Below are 20,697 nucleotides of genomic sequence, written 5' to 3' on the forward strand. Positions count from 1 at the left end.
TATATATTTCAAAGTGTGCGAAGACTCGTCTAGAAGACCAGTAACCAATACTGCAGTATCAAGTAAACCGTACAAAAGTACAATGATGACAAGAAATACAGGTTACCCATTGAATTCGGTGTAGAGACTAGTTTGGGTAATTGCAGATCGCTGCTGTTAGGTGCAGTAATAGTCAAAATACATTTGAAGGTAAAATAATAGAGTGGTATATGAGTTTAACAGACTAATGCACTGTTATGATGTAGAGGAAACCTCAAAATGTAATCGGATGAGAATTCTCTCAAGATTTATCCCTCGGACCTCGTTAGTGAAGCTCCATTCCTTGCCATTTAGTGACCAGTTACATTTGCAGTTTTAACATGTTCAAGTAAGTTTACTATACCTTTATTTGGAAGTTTTACTTGCAGGCTATGCAGATTAGATCGGCTAGCCTAAGGTAGACTAGCAGAAGTAATAGCCGTTAGATTCTATTAGATTTTAATTAAAATTTTGACGTTACGTCAAGTGATAGCAAAGAAAAATTCTCGAAACACAAAGGATATTGTGACCTCTATCTCAGGGTTTAGGCTTTGATTAAATATGCTGCATTTCAGGCATATTGTAGCATAACTCCAGGACATGTAGGCTCGCTAAGCCTTCTATTACATAGCCTTTCTAAAATCGGCATAGATATTCATAAACCTGATAGGCCTAGTCAAGGGACTGGCTATTTTTAATGACTACGACAGGTTAAAGCTACCTTGCCTAAACTAACCTTAAGCAAATTTATGCAGGTTAGTTCAAGTCAGTGTAACCTACCTGAGCAGAACATGGTTATAGGCCTGCGTAATGTGTTTTAGGGTGTAGATTAGGGGTTAGGTCATTTTAGTAATTATATATAAGTTAATTTCTAGCCGTTAACCCAGCCATTTAACAACTAAGATCATTTACGAGTGTATTATTTTAGTTTAATACCACAATACTATATGGGAGTATTTATGCTGTGCTGTTAAGTCTCCTTAATATAATTGATATGAAAATCGTACTGAAATCTACTGGAATTTTGCTTGTTCCCTAATTTTCGCTCCCATTGGGATGGTACTAAATACGGCACTCACGGAGTGTGTTTAGACAATTTTAATAGAAGTTTTTGTTCTATTGGTAATAAAACCATTACTACGTAGGAGTATTTCTCCGCGTGAGCTGGAATCTGTAGTTGAACTTGGTAAAAAGGTAGGCAACTGTTAGGTAATGGGGTGAGTGTGGGTGTATATATTCACCTGTCATCATCTAGTGAAAAATGTACTATGCTGTCTGCTAGAATATCTACTGAAAGTTGGGTATGGGTTATTGTATGCTTGTTTTTGTTTTGTTCTTCCAGTTTTGAGATGGAAGGAAGACAAAGACAAAGATGTTGCATGAGTTTTAGAGAATTTGTGTACGCATCTTAACACTTCTGTACACTCGGCAACAATGAAACAGCGACCTCTTCCAAAATTATTCGTTTGATATGGAAAAAAAGAAGGATCTGGCAACTTTTCTACTGCGTCCCTTGTTTTAGTGATGCTATGCTTCTCTTGTTCTCTCTCTCTCTCTCTCTCTCTCTCTCTCTCTCTCTCTCTCAGGAGAAGAACAGAGGATCCGCCTTGTGCTGTTGAGAATTTGATGTGACCGCACATACAAAAGTATGCAGGTCTTATAATGAAGAAAATACCTTTCAATTAAAGCCTGTCATTTAATATTTAAGTTATTCGGTATATTACGAATCTTTTGGGTTATATATATATATATATATATATATATATATATATATATATATATATATATATATATATATACAGTATACAGTATGTATGTAAATATATATATATATATATATATATATATATATATATATATATATATATATATATATATATATATATATATATATATATATATTTTTTTTTTTTTTTTTTTTATATAATTTATACTGACAGAGAAGCCGAGCGAATGGCCATTTAACTTTTGATAAAACAGGCATTTTATAACAATTTATTACCATGAATACAACCATGTTACTGTGTGCGTTACCATTTCTTGTCTGATTTCCCACATTTGCGAAGTCAGTGTCCGATAGGAGAACAAGCATTCGGATAGTTCCGTTTCCATGGTTACCGCGACGCCTTTCTTGGACAACATTATTGCGGGAAGCCATGATGGCTGTTTATGGTAGGGAAATTATGTTTCCTTCGTTCCCAGAAGTTTATTTTTTTGGAAAGTCCACTGACTTGAAGCAGCCCAGTTTTCAGCTTCTGAAGTCTCGATAAACGGAAGGCAATTATTGAAGTGAGTTGCTTTTAGCCATTTAAGTTTATTAAGCTATAATTATAGGCTATAAAGGTATTTCCACATTAATTCAGGTTCTTTCCTTATGAGATGTTCATTGCAACAGCTCTATTGACTATGTGTCACCATGTCTACAAGTTTTCTTAAAAATCAACAAGAGCTGCAAATGATCATTCTACGTTGTCACTCTCTGTCTCTATATCTACCATTGTCGTAATTTGCCTCCCTTTCAAATTATTCTCTCTCATTTTAGAGCTAAACTCTATTCCTTTAGGTTTCTTCGCCTTCCCTTGTCTTGTTTTATCTGGGTCTAGACTAGAGAAGTGTATTAGATTAACGTCCTGTTGACTCGTGCATTAAATCGGCCTAAATGCAGGTTCATGTTTCACATATGTGTTATATGTGAATAAGAGTAATTTTTCTTTTGCAGCTGTGTTGCACACTATCTGATGAACACATTACAAGATTGCTGGACGCGCTGTGTTTAAGAAATCATGTCAGCGGCAGTAGTAATAAGGAAGAAAGAATCAGAGATAAAGGTAGGATTTTCTTTATTTGCTTGCCTTGCCACAATAGTAGCCTAGTAGTAGTAGTAGTAGTAGTAGTAGTAGTAGTAGTAGTAGTAATTAATTATAGTAAATAAGTATTATTATTATTATTATTATTATTATTATTATTATTATTATTATTATTATTATTATTATTATTATTATTATTGTTTCTGTAGCATTTCTAGTGAGGCAAAATTAGAACCAAATTAGTATCTCAGCATCGTATGCTGATCTTTATTTCCTTTAAAATTCTACAGAAAACTCTACATAGATAATGAAATTTTTTTATTAACTAACCTTGTAGTCCTCTGCCTTTCTTCCAGGGCTAGTTTTTCTTCCATAAACTTTTAGATGAAATATTATATAAGGAAGAATATGGATTTGCAGGTTGATAGGATGACTGGTCACCTATTGAGTCCATATTTTTCCCAATTCTTTTCTTCCTTTTTGGCTGTTATTATGGTTCGCTTATTCTAACATCTGTGAATGTGTTGGTTTTCATGGCCTATTTTTTTGTGATTCAGCCAGTCTCTCCAACTCTCCCGAGGGATTCGTTCATCCCATTTTCCATTCAGTCTGTGCTGGGGCTGCCTATGGAAACATACAGGTTAAGAACTCGTATAAAGATTAGCAACAATACTTGTTTAATGCAGTACTGTACAGTGTACTGTTTCAATATCTCATGTCTTTATGAAAGCACCCTTTCTCTCTTTAAAGGGTCGCAGAGCCAGATTTGAAAAATCTCCAACCCAGTTGATGGTATCAATACACCCTGACCCATCATTACTTGAACAATACGTGTTTATGCCAACTCAGGACGTTGCTGTACAGCATGTGCCAAAAATGTCCCAACATGAGGTAAGAATTACTTTTATAGTTCTAATGGTCAGTGACATGACTAAGTAAATCCTAGTTTTTTAAGTATACTCTCTCTCTCTCTCAAATAATGAATAAAAAAAATAATGTAGTCATGAATCTATGGATTTGTCCAACCTTAAAAATTAGCTTAGCAGGAACCTCTGAAGATGGAGTGATAGGACTTCAAAAATGCATTTTTGGCCTCCAGGCAACTCAAGGAGCCCAGATCTGATTAAAATGTATATATAATTATGATGTTTATCTTGTGAAGATTACGAGGTACCTTAGTGTCTTTATTAGGCTTATTGTTCAGAAGGAATTTAATGTACATGCAAACTTATACACTTACTGATACCACATGTGGTGGAGAACTGTAGATTTAATTGGGATTGTTGCTGTTTAATTTTGATTTTTTATACAATATATATTGTAGTTATAAAAAAATTTCTAGCACTCTTATGAGCTCATATATTAGCAGAAAGTTAAGGTGGATATGTGAAATAAAAAGTGAGTAGAAGTAACTCTGCAAAGTTAGGACAAAAATAGAAACGTTTACAGTTGTATGAGATTCCCACCCTACCTAGCTTTATGGCAGCAATAAACCTTTGTTTTTGCTAAAGCTTATTCTGGCCAAAGAAAATGACAACCAATAACATTTACTAGATCCCCTGATAAACAGGTTTGAAGCTCAACAAACTCATCATAAGTAAACAGATGTTAATTTATGCCTCGCCTCTAATAGGTGAATACTGAAACCATAGAATTCGCCAGCACTGGTATGAACCACACTGAGGGAGGTTGGCCAAAAGATGTCTCTGCCACAGAAGAGGATCAGAAAGTCAGGTACCGGAAGAAAATAGAAAAAGATGACAATTACATTCACTCCATGCTCATGTTGGGGGCGGTGAGTTCTTTCTTGTTTTGGTGTGTCTCTAATCTGATTGATAGAAGCTATGACAAAAGTTGCTTTTAAGGTAAACATAAGTTTCTGGTAATATTTTGGAAATATAAACACAATGGCATATTAAAAGGTCTAAAATGGAGAGGCTTTAATGAGTCCAATATTCTTCATTTTAAACTGATAATTGAGAATTCACTAAGAACAGTTACTAAATTTTCAGAAAACGAATGAGGTTTGATGAATGTTCTTTACTTCTGTTTGAATACCGACTAGAACTCAATAAGGAAAACTTCAAATCATGTGCTATATATTTGTAATGCTTTGTACACATTCCTGTGGATCAAGAACAGACTACTAACAATTGCTCTTTATATAATTTGCACCATCATTAGTTATTCAAGAAAAATATTTCATAAAATCAAGTAGAAATGCAAAGGCAAAAAACATTAACTATTTGTAAATATCAGACAGAACTTCATTACTTTCCGTTATTAAGTGGACTTAGGTAAATAATAAAATGTTCAGAGTTGCTGAATACTTACAAAACTTTATAGAGTAATATTTTAACAATTTGTACTCAGGATGAAAGTAAAAAATGCAAGCCTTTAGGATCAAAGTATGGGATTTTAATAGAAATACCAGAACAGCTTAAATTTGAAATAAAAAAGCTAACATAGCATTTAATTGGTGCCTTCTTTTGTTACAGAAAGTGGAGCACTGTATCCGACAGAATAATGCAATCGATATCTACGAAATGTATTTCGAAGAAAACGAAGCCCCGTTGGTTGATGAGCCAGAACCGATTAAGACAGTCAATGTTATCCGGGACCCCTATGCAGGGGAAAGAATGATCACCTCTCTCAGTTTTGCTCCAGAGGGAGGACATAAAGTTGCAGCAGCTTATTCTTCTTCTAAGTTTATGGGTCTCACGAGCTTCACGCCAAAGGAATCTTTCGTGTGGGATATCAGTATGTCTTCGTCTTTTTACCCTTTTTCCTTTTAAAATGGCAGGCAAGGCTTTGCACAATTTATTAGTGAACTATTTCATAAGCTTTTCCAAAATGGAGTATTTCTTGTACAGTATATATTTTTACTAAAGTTCCTGGAATAGGAAAGCACTACACTGCCAGTGAACAGTAATTAAATATGTCCCCCAAACATTAGTAGACCTATTACTCAAATCAAATAAACAGTTAATTTTTATAAGTGCTATCTAAATAAATAAATCAACAAAAGCCAGCATAAATCATATATGTAAGATATTTAAATCTGACTAAAATTCCATTATTGACTGCTTTGACAATGGTTGTTTATAAGATTCTACAAATTTTGTTTCTTTGCATATACCATAGTTCTTGCCATGTTTTTGTTGTCTGCTCACTGCACCATCATGCTGAAGTTCTCAGAATGAAAGATGACAACAAACACTGACTGGCTTCATTATAGCATCTAAAGATGTGGGAGGTACAAAGGCCCTTGCTCTTCTCTTAATAGCCTAATGGGACAATTGTCCAACATCCAACTCATGATCATCCATCCTTCTTTTCATAGTGCTCCTCTGGGAACTTCACACCACTTTGTCACTTCTTTCATATCACTTTCCTTTATTTCCAAAACTATTTTGGTCACTTTTTGCTTGTATGAAAAACTAGATTCCTCTTCCTTTCATGAGCCCACATGAAACTTGCCAGACCACAGCATTAGCTTACATTGCTCTTGATATCTGTGGTCCCTGCACTACTCAGTTTGAGGAAGTATCCTTATCCTCTTCTGCCAAGCACTGAAATTCACTCCAATTCCATTTTCCCTGATCCATGTACTTTCCTCATATCTGTTACTAGGTCCAGCATTCTTTCTTATGTATTACTTTGTTTCATTGCTATCAAAGCCATTCAGTTGCCTATTCCATTGTTCTTATTGCAAAAGAAATGTTCACTAAATTTCAAGGATATTGTCTACACAAATCCCTGTTTACATATGAGGATACTATCATTTATATATATATAGTAGTCTAGTTTTCAGGTATGTTCTATAAGCATTGTAGATGAAATGTATTTTTTCTACATTAAATATAAAGGAGTACTTTGCATTTTAAAATTAGATGAATGCATTTACTTTTTTACTGCTGATCAAGAGTACTGGCATACAACTTGCCCCTTTTAGCAATGAAATGAATTAGAAGTAAATTTATGCAAGTTCATAAAATTATTTAATTTTCTCTTCAATATTCAAGTCCCACATATTTCTGCTCTTCACTGTGAGTAGTATTGATTACCCTCTATAGTAAAATTAAAATGTCACTCTAAGGAGAAGTGATACAGTTACTGTTTTAATTCACCAATATTTAGTCTGGTTGAATACTTCCTCCTACAGACACAAGCAGTCACCCGGAACTTGTGATGAAAGCTCCCTCTTGGTTACAGTGTCTTCAGTATAATGTCAAAGACAATAATGTCATCGCAGCAGGTAAGAGAGCTTCCCTTTCTCTTAAAAGCATATCATTGACCATCTCAAATACACTGATACTGAATTCTAACGAAGTTGGTCTGATTTCCACTTGACCTTACACCTATTTTATTTTTATGAATGAATTTAGATGTTGAGTTATAGCAATCATAAAACAAAGAATTTTCCCTGTAAATCTCTTAAAATTTTCATTTGCACACCTTGTTAGGTCTCAACAATGGACAGGTATCATGGTGGGATGTGCGACAAGGCTCCTTGCCAATAGAGTCAACAGGTCTTGCTGTTAGTCATAAGCAGATGGTCACATCATTAACTTGGATGACTCACAAAAACAGGACTGAATTATTTTCTGCTTCAACAGACGGACAAGTAAGAACATTTCTGTGTATTTTGAGAGCGCTGCTTCCCAAATATTGGAGATGACCAGTTAAAATTATACAGGGCAAGATTGAAAAAACTTAGTATAGGACAAAACCATTAACTTTTTTCTTATGAGCAAGCTATGACCAGGTCATCTAAGCATAGTATTGCCACTCAAAACTTGTAAATTTATTATGCCAAAATCACTTAGGGTAATACTGTATCAATAAAATGTTATATATATTTTTCTTCTAAATGTAAGCAAGTAATGCACAAAGCACAATGATTGTATGTTGTTATTTTGTTATAAAACTGAAGGAATTCATGTTGAACACCTAGAACTCAAAGAAAGATTTATGTGAAATGCTAAAATTTTGCAAGGCGGTAATGATGAAAGGTCTCAATTGTGCAGATAAGCATGATTCCCAAGTAAGAAAGCTTATCCTGAGGATTCTTATTCCTTTCTGACTGAACTCCAAGATTTGACCTAGTCATGAAAATCTGCCTACAGATGTGTTTGTACATGATTTTGATAGGATACAATGCAGTAGAGAAGACGTATAAACTACAGTATTTGCATTGCTCACCATTTTATTAAATATTTTATGTATCTGAAAAAATATGAGGTAAAATTAATGACAGTTTCTAGTTAATGGGCTAAGTTTACTTAAGTTATATTTGCAGTTATTAACAGGTTTAGATGCCAGTCTCAGTAAAGAGCTACTTTTGAATTACCTCCTAAATGTTACTGGTACTTGTGCTGTAGATTATACTAAACCCCTGCTATTATAAATTAACAAGTTATTAAGGGAAAATGACAAAAATCCAAAAATTTTTCAATGGTCTTTGATTTCTTTTCCTTAGATACTTTGGTGGGACACACGAAAACTCTCACAGCCTACGGATAGTTTAGTACTAGACCCCATGAGAGAGGATCCTCCAGACATCAGCAGAGCTCTTAGTGCCATTTGCCTGGATTATGAGATTACCATGCCAACAAAGTTCATGGTTGGAACAGAACAGGGACAGGTTGTAGCATGTAACCGTCGTGCCAGGAACCCACCTGATAGAATAAGTAAGTTGAGGTCTTCAGAGAGTTAATTCTAATGGTGGCAATAATGATGATGTGTGTGTGTAAGTGTATATGTATGTATGTGTGTAATATGACATATACAGTATACTCTGTATACTCCATACAAGTAAATACAAAACTTCTTATGTGCTACTTTATAATTGCCATTTATTCTTTTCTAGGTCTAATTTACAGCTCACATATTGCTCCAGTATATTCCGTCCAACGAAATCCATTTTACCTGAAGAACTTCATGACTGTAGGTGACTGGACCATTAAGCTTTGGGCAGAAGATTTCAAAGAATCCCCTATACTGTGGACAAAACCTGTACCAGCCCAGGTTTGTGCATGCAAACTTCACAATACCAGTCATCCAACCGGTCATCCAACAATATTACTTTCTGATACAAGCACATCACCTATTAGTATCCCAAGGGATTACTGTAATAATTAGCGAAGCTTAATTACACTTACTGCCACATTCTAAATAAATTTAGTAAATCCATCCATAATGTTATCCTTTTTAATAGTGATAAAATCACCATCAATGTTATTAAAAAAATTCTTGTCAGGGAGACATAAGTGTTGAAATATGTACAGTTTAGGTGTCTACAGCTGTTAAAATCTAATTAAATCTAAGCATGTTAATTTTTCTGTTTGTGCACAAGGTACAAATAAACTTTTTAGACCTACAATATGATCTTACCCAGAATTATAAGAGAAATGTATGTATATGAAATTTAGAGTGCAGATATTTTGCTTTGCCTCACACTCCAAGGATCATAACCATTTTGAAAAAGTTTATCAACAGATTTCCCACTTTTGAATTTATGACAGGCATAAGATCTGTTTTAGTAAATTCCGGTACCATGTTTGAAACTTTGTTGATAATACTCATGATAATGCTGGGATAGATTATACTGTGTATCATGTCTAATATCATTATTAACTGCAAACAGTAATAAGCTAGACTGCTTTCCTCCTTTTTTCATTGACTGTGTTCTTTTCTTTACAGATGCGAAGTGGATGCTGGAGTGCTTCTCGTTCTTCTGTGTTATTTACGGTACGACTGGATGGATCCCTTGATGCTTGGGATCTTCTTACTTCCTGGAGCGTTCCCTCTGAAACAGCCCAGGTTGTTGATGAAGGACTTGAAACCATTGCAACGCATGATGGAGGTCGCCTCTTAGCAACAGGCTCACAGCTGGGGACCATCTCTTTGCTTCATGTTCCTATTAGACTTTTAATGCCTTCAGATAAACACGAAAAAGTAGCTTTTTCTTCAGTAAGTTATTACAAAATTGTTTTTGTTTCCATTTTGTATGCATGTTAGTGGCTTTTTCAGTAACCCAGATACAACAATGCTGTATAGTATTCATAATATGTATGAATTTTGTGTTGCTGCATTTTTCTAAGTAAAATTCTTTTTTTTTTTTTTTTACAATGCATACAAACCTGAATTTTGAATCAACAGGTGAATGAGAGTGTAAAGATCTATGTCAAGTGTGCTGTCACTCACATTAACATTATGGTTGGTGACCAAGAACTAATAACCCTATTAAGCATCTCAGTTCATGTCATTTGGGGCACCTGAAGCTTCCAGCTGTTTAATGAAAATAACGTTTCCACCATGATATACATAAGTACTTCTGGTGACACAGTTATCTTTAATCCTTTGTGAATTCCTTTACAGTAGCCAGCTTAAACTAGTCTAGACAGTCCTCTTTAAGACTATACATTTCTAATGTGTCCTCATCAGTTTAAGCTGTCATTTATTGCCTTGGACATCTGTCGTCATGACTCCTATCATGGAACTTTCGAGTAATTTCAATTCTCCCGTTTCTTTCATTCATCTTTTGCCAAATCTTCTGGTTTACCTCATTTTTTTTATCATAAGTGAGCTTTGTCATTAATTTTCAAAGTTCATTAGCTGCAGCTCAGTTTTCATGAATGCTAAACGTTTCAGGTTTTTTTACTGAAATTAATGATTTTGAATTGCCGCCTTTTCACAGCTTTTGGAACGGGAAACTCGTAGAGAAAGAGTCTTGGAAGCTCGCCATAAAGAACAACGGCTTCGAGAGCGTGTGAAAGGTGGAAGGGCTGCTGCAATGAATGCTGGTCCTGAATCAGAAAATGCCAAACCTCCGAAAGACCTCGTTCAAGAAGCTGAGGAGGAATACCTGCGCCAGGTGGAGGAAGTAAGTACAAGAATACTTCCTTCACAGGTGTTGCTTAAACAAAAAGTTGGCACTATTAAAACTTTTCCTTACAAAGAGGAATGTATCTGTTTATGAAGTGACAGAACTGTTTGTACATTTTTTGTTTCTTATTTTTCAGAACTTAATTTGTTCTCGGAATAGACTATTATTTGTAAATATATGATTTTAAATGCAAAATTATTTCTTAATTGCCTTAGAATATAAAGGATGTTCAAAATTATGGATGATCTAACTTTGACGTCCACCTTAGCCAGTAGTTCCTATGTTCAAATTTTTTGTTTCCCAATCTTGAACTAGCTGAAGTCTCAAATTGCCGCTGAGCGTGCTGCAGCAGCATCTTCGTTTGATGTGTCTGTGGAGGTTACACAAGCACCTGATGACGGGGCTGGTGCTTCCGATGGACAGGTAAGAACAGAATTTATTGAGCTTCTTGTAAGCCTAGTAAATAATCACTGTTTTCATACAAGTTAGTAGCATCATTTTCATAACTGTAACAATAATTTTTAAAAATTTAAGGAAAATTTGGACTGTGTTGCAGCCTGTCTTCTTGTCATTCAATGGATTAGGGTTCCCTTGTGTGAGGATTCATTAAATGACAATTTAAATGAATGAGTACAAAAACATTTTTGTAGTTTTTGTATAAATCTTACATTATTTTACTTTGTCGTTTTTTTTTTTTTTTTTGCTGACTTTCCATTTTTATACTTGGACTTCATCCTGATAGGATAAAATTGCAGATAAAATTGCACTTGCCCTACTAAAATGCACACTGCTGTTTTAAGTAGATTTACTCTGTTGATTACAGTAATACAACCTTGCTTCCTTAAAAAGAGCAGTAAACAAATTGTATCATTATACAAATAACAGATCTTAAGATTTTTACTCATTGGTTCGGATCCATTTATACATATTTTTTCCTGTACTACACTGTTTTCACATAACCTGTCATCCCCTTTTCACATAACCTGTCATCCAAAGTATACCTCCACTCCATTAACGAAATTTTATTGTTCTTGCATTTTTAAATTAAAATAATTCTAGGTGCTTCTGTTCTTGGGCGAATTATTAACTGTACACTATTCATCTTCTTTCAGAACAAGGAGGAAGGACAGGCCTCTGGTGACGGGGATGAACCCAAGAGTTACACCAGCAGTGGATCTGGAGAACGATAACTTTTTTGCTTTTGAGAACATTGTTTCCCACAACCACAGTATGACCACTCTCCTGATTGTACTTTTTTCTTTGCTTTCCTTACCAGTCACCATAGGCTATATTTTATTGACACTGATATTCAGCCCTCTCCTCTCAATTCCAGTATTCCATCTCATAAACATTTCCATCTTCTTTTCCTTAGATTTTCCTGTTAGTCCTAGGTCTCCTGCTTAGAGCCATGCGCTTATGCATATCCTAATACATAAAAAGCATTCCTCCAACGAAAAAGTTATTGGCTAAGCAAAAACTCCTCTTACTCATCTCCCCCAGTTCATGTGTTGCCAAAACCTGTTGACTCCTTTATTGTTGCATCCAACTTTTTGTGCATTCAAGTCACCTATTACTACCCTAAATCTCTAGTCAGTATATCATTAATTTCGTTGAAAAAGTATACTTCCCTTTATTTTCTGGAAGCATTCGTTGCTTGTATATACCACCAATAATCTTCCATCATTCCTGGTTTTAGCTGTCAAAGCTCCAGAGTACAAATTTTTAAAAAGGTTATCTACAACTACATAAAAAACTGCAAGAAAATTATATCATTACCATATGCTATAGTACATTAATAAATCAACAAGATGAAGAATTATATCATTACCATATACTATAGTACGTCAATAAATCAGCAAGATGAAGAATAAGATTCTTTATTAAAATATTCTTGTAAAATCACTAAAACAACTACTAGTCCCCAAGAATACTCTTAACAGCAAACCTGTACAGTTCTGAGTTTACTGATTTAAGTTTAGTGGCCATACTTTTTACATCTGAGAGACACTCTTCTTGACCTTCTGTTGTGTTTACCCCTGACCTGAAATGGAACATTAAAAAAATTGCAGTATAATTACAGGTTTTTAAATTAATGAAAAAACCATTCTCACAAAAAATTCATATCAAACATAATATTATTTTACTAGTTTGGACTTAATCATTGCAAATACCAAAAAGAAATGTAAAATTTTTGAAATCTGTCGTAAAACTTGTATATATAGAATAAAGTAGTGCCAACTGATAACAAAAATTTCTTTACAAGTTAAAACAATTTCATACACATCCATTAATCATATAAGGCCTTAATTCCATGCCAACAGCTCTCCAGTGGCACCAACTTTACATCCTGAAAGACAAGAGTCCCCTCTTCACATGCTCAGACTATGCTCCATCTTCCTTCCTTGGAAGTGAGGAAGGACCTATGTGTATCATAAAAATGATGTTGGCCTGATTAAACACTGGTAGTAATGTACAACAATGGGCAAAGGCTGCATTCAGAGCTCTGGCTGCACAAGAAATAGGTACAGTCCATCTCTAAAACGGCATTTGTTGGATTGCACAACGGGTGCTGTTTGGCTCTAGAACCATTCTCAGGACACAGCTGCCCATGGCATCATTATGGACTAGAAAAGGATTTTGTCTGTATGGAGGGTTTCAACCACAAACTCCCAACTAAAACAGAAGCCCTTCCACTTCCCAGAAAGACTGAGCAGCAAACTGACTCACTGAATACCAGCAAGCCCCACTAAGTGGTCATAAGATGGGAGAGCTGGCCATAAATGAGTAGAGTATTTTTCTTCTCTCCTTGAACATTTTGCTTTGTGCCCTTTGATCCCCTCTCCAAAGTGTAAGGCTATTTTATCATGAATGGGTTATATTAAATTCTTTTTATTCTTGCAAATTACATATACAGTTTTCAAGAAATTCAAGTAATTCAGTTTTTACTTACATTCAGCATTACAGCATTACTCAACTCTGATGTTATTATGACAGCTTAACATAAAGACATCAATCTTGAGTTTTCCTTACAATCAACTACAGTCCTCTACATAAAGCAAGAGCAAAGGTATGCAAAGCATATCAATAACACTAGAAAATAAATACAAATAAAACTTGTTTACTATGGAATGCTATCAAGTACAAAGAATACAAACATTGAGACATAGTTTACCTTATATCAGCTGCCTGGTAAAACAAATCCTCCTCGTGTGAAAGGACTTGGCCACGACCGCGTATTGGCACTACAACAGCAGCAAAAAATGGAGATGTTTGATCTTGAACAAATGGAGCTAGCACTTCCTGTACATTGAGTTCTGAGGCGCCTAAAGTCTGAAACATAAAGAACAATTATTCTGTGCTGGAAAGTTATGTCCAATAAATATGTAAACCATTCTGCATCTAGTATTTTTCAATTTCCTTTCCCAAATGTACAACTGACTTTTTATACATAACCACTCGCTGGCAAAGAGAGCAACCATTTCAAATAGACACCTGGAGTGATTAATAAATTAAGGAAAGCTTTCTCTGAGATAAAAAAAATTATTTCACTCTACAAATCATCATCATTCTTCTATCTAAAAAAAAAACCATGACCAGGAGGCCAGCTTCCATATCATGGTAAAATTTTTCTTTCATTTTCACAGTAACCTTTGATGCTAAACACACCATTTAATCAACTGCCTTTTAGTTATGTATGTCAATCAGCATGCTTGGGATTTCAAGCAGCATCTCACTAGAGGCTCAATCTCCTCAGAATTACTATTGTTTGCAATATAGTTTGGAAAAGGTGTTAATCTTTCTTAAATTTTAATTTTTAATAATTTCACTGTGTAATGCCTAACTCCTTGATTCCAGATTGACAGTGCACTTTGCTATAACCCCCCCGTTGGCAACCACCCACTAAGTTAACTTATAGTTATGTTGCAACTTTTTTTAATTACCAGCACTATCAAAAAGTTTACATCTAACACATGGTTTTGGTTAGCATAAGATACTGAAACAATTGTAAATGTTTTGCATATTTTCAAAATAGCCTCTACACAGTGCAATTTTCTTAATAATGTCATATTACCTTGGAACTGAATGCAAATAAGTTGTCAGAATAGTATACAGGCTTTATAGTGCATGGATAACTAAACAAGCACTGATATAATAAGTGAGGTTCCTAATTCAAGGGTCAGGCAATCTGGCAAGTTCCAATTTTCATTTTTTTGAGTAACACATTACAGTAAAACCATACAAACCTCTCTGTCTATTTTATATGACATTAAATTTGTGACAGGTCCTCGGCCTGTGTGTAAAAGCCTCTGAAGAGCAAAATGAGGATGCTTTGCAGTCGAAGATGTGGTTCCTTGTGCTACATTAGTAAGTGACCAAACCTTCACTTCACCATCATCTCCACCAGTGATTACTTGATTACCAGATGTGGTTACTGCTATACAACGAATAGCATCTTCATGACATTTTGTTCCCAATTTAAAAACCTGTAAATAAATATTATGTAATAGTAAAAAAATAAATATAAGTTGATGTTAGCCCAAAATTTTCTACAGTTGACATCCTTAGGCATCATCAAAATTTCAATGGCTTATTCCACATAACTGCAAATGATGTCACCAGAATCTCACAGGGTTAACTACATTCTAATACACTATGAACAAAAAGTAAATTAAACGGCAGAAATATCGTGCATAATAACTTACGAACTTATGTGCTTACCTCAACATCACCTATGGGAGGATGAGGCAAAAGGTTGACAACACCCGCAGTGCCATTATCATGCCCTAAGAAGATCTGAGATCCAAGAGTATTGCATGCTATGCTCGTAACACTTCGGTCAGTAACAAGATCATACAAGGTCTCCCCTGTGACCAAATCAAATACTCTGGCTGTATGATCTAGTGACGATGAAACTAAGAAACCTTTAGTTCCTGATGAAGTTATCGTTAAACCAGTAACCTGAAAGGAATATCAGTTAGTGTCATTACAAATTAGAATTAAAAAACCTGTAAAGGAAATTCATTCTCTAACATAAAAATCTAAATGCAAATTTTTATCCTATTAGCAGGGAGGGACAGATTTATGATGGTTTATATATATGAGGAGCATGAACATGGGCACTGATAAGGAAAATGGAGATTTTTAAAAAGTGTGACCATATTTTATTAAGATTCATGGCTGAAGATTATATTATGAACAAAGATTTTGGAGAGATGTAGTATCAGAAGGCACAAAAAAAGACTGATATATTAAAAATTGAGATAATTTGGAAATGTGATGAGAAGGAATGAGAAACAGTTAGTCAGGAAAGCACTAGATATGGAATTAAAAGGATGAAGACAGTAGGAAATCAAATGAGGATAGATGAAGACCTTGACCCTATGGAAGTTCAGACAGAAGGAGCAAAGGACAAAGAAATGTACAGAGAACTGATTTTACATCTAACCCAACAAGTGAAATGTAATCATCATGTTGTGAAAATTTACTTCGAGCAGGAATAAAATCACAATGTAAACAATGTTACTGCTAATACTTCTACATATAATAAAATGGTGCAGTACTGAACTGCACCACTTTTAACGGTAACACTGTTCACTTTACCATTACGACTAGCAATTACCATAATGTTATACAGTGGTCTGCCAATGCCTTTTAAGAATAATGGAAATCTCCATCTCAATGCATTCACAATGTGAATAAACTGAATTAAGCTACGTAAAGAAAAGAGAATAATAATCTGCAAAATTGGGTAAAGCAGTCACTCAGTTTTGCCATGACTGACTGGTTGAAGTTGCACTTGCTTCAACTGAACATTTTACCAAAACCTGAGTGCACAAGCTTAATAGTACAGATGTAACTAAAGGTCAGTATTGACTTATGATCAACAATAGAATGAGAACAAATAAAATCAAAAATAAATTTTAATATACTAATGCAAACATACATAAAAGTCATAATCTATTCAAATACTGTACTAAAAATTACCTTGTCTGAATGTTGTCCTAAAGTAAAATGTGGTTGTATCTTCAAGCTGTCATGTTTGTGCAAAGCATCAACAAATGAAGACATGGCCCAAAGATAAACAAATCCATCTTCACCCCCTGATGCGAAATAGTTACCACATGGAGTGAACTTAAGACACGTAACAGGCTGGTAGTGACGACAAGCAACGCCCAATAATCTTCCTGTTGTCAGTTTGTACAAATAAACTTTCTCATCAATTCCTGAAAAAGTTAAAAAGCCAGTTAAATACTAGAAAGGTTAACCTTACTTCTAGTATTCATTAATGAAGAAAAGGAGGTTCTGAGCAATTATAGAATTACATGCAAAGGTTCTGCCAACACTAAATAATGAGGTAATAATTGATTCTACAGTAAAATGCGTACAGACAAGAAAATAATTTTAATCTCATCTATTTCTGAATTCCATAGCTCACCTATAACACAGTATTTAGGTCCAATACAATTGATATCCATACAAGATACTTTTCCAGGGACAACAAGACGCAATTGTAGAGATTCATACTGGTTCATTATCCATGCTTGCAAAAGTGGTTTATCTCTTTGTGCAGAGAGTAAATATTCTCTATTACCTGAAATGAACAGACAAGTTTTCAAAACAATATCTAATACAGGCTTGTTGATTCAATGGCTCTCTATAATGTAGGATATTACAATATCTGTTCATTAACATTGCCAACAGGCCATTTTATACGTTTAAATACATGCATAAAAATGAATGAACTGTGAAAAAATGCTCTGAAAAACAAATAAAAACAATAGTAATATTCACGTAACTTGACACTACTGTATGTTGCAAACATAAATTGAGTGAAAGAATACCGGTACGATTTCTTGTTGAATCACACCTTCATCTGACTACCAATTGGGCCACCCACTGCTGTTCTTAGGGATGAACTCCATTCTAAACTAGTATTGCCAAGCAGGCCATGGATACATCTCTGATATCTACTGAAGCATGAACAAAATATATCTGCAAAAAAGCCTCACCTAATGTACAAAGTGTAGAATATGCACATGGGGTGCCTCTGTAACTTTTGAGAAGAGTTCCTGTTCCAGCATCATATACCTATAAAAATAAAATGCTAAATTGGTAATGGTATACAAATCAACCTGAAAAAAAGTGCCACACCTTAGAAGAGTGTTTTATTTATGAAGTAACACTTTTGAAGGTCAAGTACTATATAACCTTTTATGAATTACCGTGAGAAATTCTAACCTAAACCACCTTTGGATCAAATTGTACTGAGATCTACTTTAGCCTGAAAACCAAAACAATGAAAAATGCAGCATCAGACAACTTACATTTCTAACACAAATGCCCTGTAGGACCATCAATCAATATTCAATATTTATAATATATAAATTTCCTTACCAACAAATTTATTTTTTTGGTACAAAACCTATCACTGTACAGTATGTACATTTGCAGACATGGTCCCTGGGCAAAAGAGGGGAAAGAAAATATAATTATTTTCTAATTACCTGCACACATTCAGCACCGGAATTCTGTGATGCAACGATAACCCCATCCAGTAAGGGCTCCATTTTATCAGTTTTCCTTGACACCTGAAATCATAAAAAAGCAATTCATTATATGCAACCAAGGTATTATTACAGTTTCCGTCAAATTCGGATATGTATTATTTTTTTTTACTTGTTATCTTGTGCAAGTTAGGTTACGTGGTGTTGTTTTTTAGGTAAAATTACAGTTTTGGTGTTGACTGGTTACAATTTTGCCATGTTAGCTATGGAGGGGTGGGTATTGTCTTACCTTGTAACCCATACTTTGATGGGATAACAATAAGGAACAACATTCATCAGCAAATATCTCCGTAACCATTAATCTGCAAAAGATTCAAGTAAGTTTTGCGTATGAATCATCTAAAAAATGAATGATAAGTAAAAAATATATATCCGAATATGACCGAAACTGTAATAATACCGCAACCAAATTATGTACATGTAGAATGGAACATCATATAATATAGGCATAAAGCAATTTTATTATATACAATACTTTACAAGTCATAGGCATTTGTAAGCATTCACAAACTATACCTTTAGAGTCCGGTTAAATAAGGTAAGACCCAGCATTCTAAATGGGATTAGGTTAGGAAGGTTATATTACTGTATGCCCCATTTTTCCAATCATTTTTAGCCATTATCCCCACCCAAAAAACACAGTTTCCGCAAAGGGGCAACATTCCTATTAGCTCGCCAATAGGGGAAGTATAGCCTAGTGAATTAACCAAGCATTTTCATTGAAAATGGAAATAAAATTAATCTGTACACCGAAAACTTCGATGGTGTTCGCGTGAATATTTACCAAAATAACTTAGGCTATTTACTTAGGCTGGGTTAGCCAAAGCTATACCCCATTGGGCAGCACCGACAGGCTCCCCAATAATTATTGGGCTTAGCTTAAAACGTTACCTTATCACCTGTAAGAGCACTGACGCAAATACACTTTTTCACCGTAGGCAAACAGACTTTATACTCACTCCTTCCTGATTATGTTGATAATATATCGTACGTCTTATTAAATAATGGAACTTGACATACTACAGACTGCGTGGACCAACGCTGGAAGTAGTGGTAGTAGTAGTAATAGCACAGCGTATCCTATGGAAAGCTCTCCAGCGCGCCCCAGTTTCCCTGTAAGGCTCTGTGTTCAATTTCTTTGTAGTACCATTTACCGGTACTTAAATAAATTTACTTATATTTTCAGTTTATTCTCTAGATAGACTTGTGAAAAGCAAAATATTGGCTATTAATGTATGCCTATCTTCTTGGTACGGTAGTTTCTTCAGGACCCTAAATCTTCCCTTGATACAGGCCTGTATCGAGGGGGGGTGGTTGGTTGACGGGGCTCCAACGACCCCCCCAAAATTTCTGGAAGTCCATATTTTCTGTGACTATCCTTTTCGTTGAACTGTACTTATAAAGTAATGAATAACAATCTTTTGTTTTTTGGTAAGTCTTCTTTTATAAATTTTGTTATTAAACATTAACATCATTCTTTAATAGTAGGAATTACAAGAATGATAATAGGATTACGACATAGGCCACCATATTTGTAGATTTTAGTAGAGAAACTATACTTTTAAAGCTGTGGTAAGATAATCTGGTCAGAGAAATTTGACGACAGGTTTTCTTCTTAATATAACTAAAATAACATTTTCAAGTATTTCATCTTGTATATACCTATACATGCAATGACATATATAGAAGAAAAGGTCCAGTTTTGGGGAAAACGACCACACTCCCCCCCCCCCACATAAAAAAACTCTGGGTACCGGCCTGTGATATTATTCAAGGTTGAACAACAAAGTAAAAACTTACCTAAATTTACATTTACTTCTTTACTGTGCAAACATTTGGCTTGCTCACCTCTCAGTCTTTTTTGTCATCTAGCTCTAACTGTTTAGTCTTGCTTTATGCGATGTTATACCAGATTTCTCCTGATACTGTCTTAAATTTCCTGTGCATATTCTAAGTTAAACTTTCACCTATTTCTTTTTCCTTTTTTTCCTACCCTTAATGATTTGCTAGAATTATTTTTATTTAAGCTGCTCGTTTTACTTGAAATTATTTCTTATTCTTTCATAACTATAGAACTTGCACAATCCAAGACATTCCGTTTTCATACTACTACATGGTAATCTCAGAAAACAGCAGACTGTTTCTGTTACAGTTGAGAACATGGTGAGAGTATCCCTCAGATTTCGATCCAGTGGGTGATATCAAATCAAGAATATGACTACACTTTAATGCCATGTTTTGCCCAGTTTCTAAGGGAGTGGTTGAATATGTATACATATATATATATATATATATATATATATATATATATATATATATATATATATATATATATATATATATATATATATATATGTGTGTGTGTGTGTGTGTGTGTGTGTGTGTGTGTGTGTGTGTGTGGAATCTCCTGGTCACT

General features: G+C 34.6%; 2 protein-coding genes across 4 annotated transcripts; one reads left to right on the plus strand and one right to left on the minus strand.

Annotated features, from left to right (window-relative positions):
- Positions 1–10: 10 nt before the first annotated feature.
- Positions 11–14,114, plus strand: LOC136853518 (dynein intermediate chain 3, ciliary-like). 2 transcript variants are annotated; one of them, XM_067129185.1, is made up of 13 exons: positions 11–367; positions 2,738–2,846; positions 3,576–3,716; positions 4,459–4,620; positions 5,324–5,585; positions 6,991–7,083; positions 7,292–7,452; positions 8,308–8,518; positions 8,698–8,855; positions 9,531–9,800; positions 10,528–10,713; positions 11,032–11,139; positions 11,829–14,114. In XM_067129185.1, exons 2-13 carry the CDS (start codon positions 2,802–2,804, stop codon positions 11,904–11,906), a joined length of 1,875 nt encoding a protein of 624 aa, XP_066985286.1. In that variant the 5' UTR covers positions 11–367; positions 2,738–2,801; the 3' UTR covers positions 11,907–14,114. The 2 variants fall into 2 exon arrangements, with proteins under 2 accessions (XP_066985286.1, XP_066985284.1); XM_067129183.1 differs by lacking the exon at positions 11–367 and adding an exon at positions 2,143–2,307.
- On the minus strand, positions 12,578–19,415 carry LOC136853519 (WD repeat-containing protein 18). Of its 2 annotated transcripts, XM_067129186.1 has the most exons (10): positions 19,241–19,324; positions 18,511–18,583; positions 18,222–18,305; positions 17,727–17,805; positions 17,153–17,308; positions 16,702–16,940; positions 15,436–15,675; positions 14,961–15,200; positions 13,889–14,046; positions 12,578–12,757 (listed from the first exon to the last, which is right to left on the minus strand). In XM_067129186.1, exons 2-10 carry the CDS (start codon positions 18,577–18,579, stop codon positions 12,631–12,633), a joined length of 1,392 nt encoding a protein of 463 aa, XP_066985287.1. In that variant the 5' UTR covers positions 18,580–18,583; positions 19,241–19,324; the 3' UTR covers positions 12,578–12,630. The 2 variants fall into 2 exon arrangements, with proteins under 2 accessions (XP_066985287.1, XP_066985288.1); XM_067129187.1 differs by lacking the exon at positions 18,511–18,583 and having other exon boundaries at positions 19,241–19,415.
- Positions 19,416–20,697: the final 1,282 nt, after the last annotated feature.

Source organism: Macrobrachium rosenbergii, chromosome 27, assembly GCF_040412425.1.
Source record: "Macrobrachium rosenbergii isolate ZJJX-2024 chromosome 27, ASM4041242v1, whole genome shotgun sequence".
In the NCBI taxonomy this organism is placed as follows: Eukaryota; Metazoa; Arthropoda; class Malacostraca; order Decapoda; family Palaemonidae; genus Macrobrachium; species Macrobrachium rosenbergii.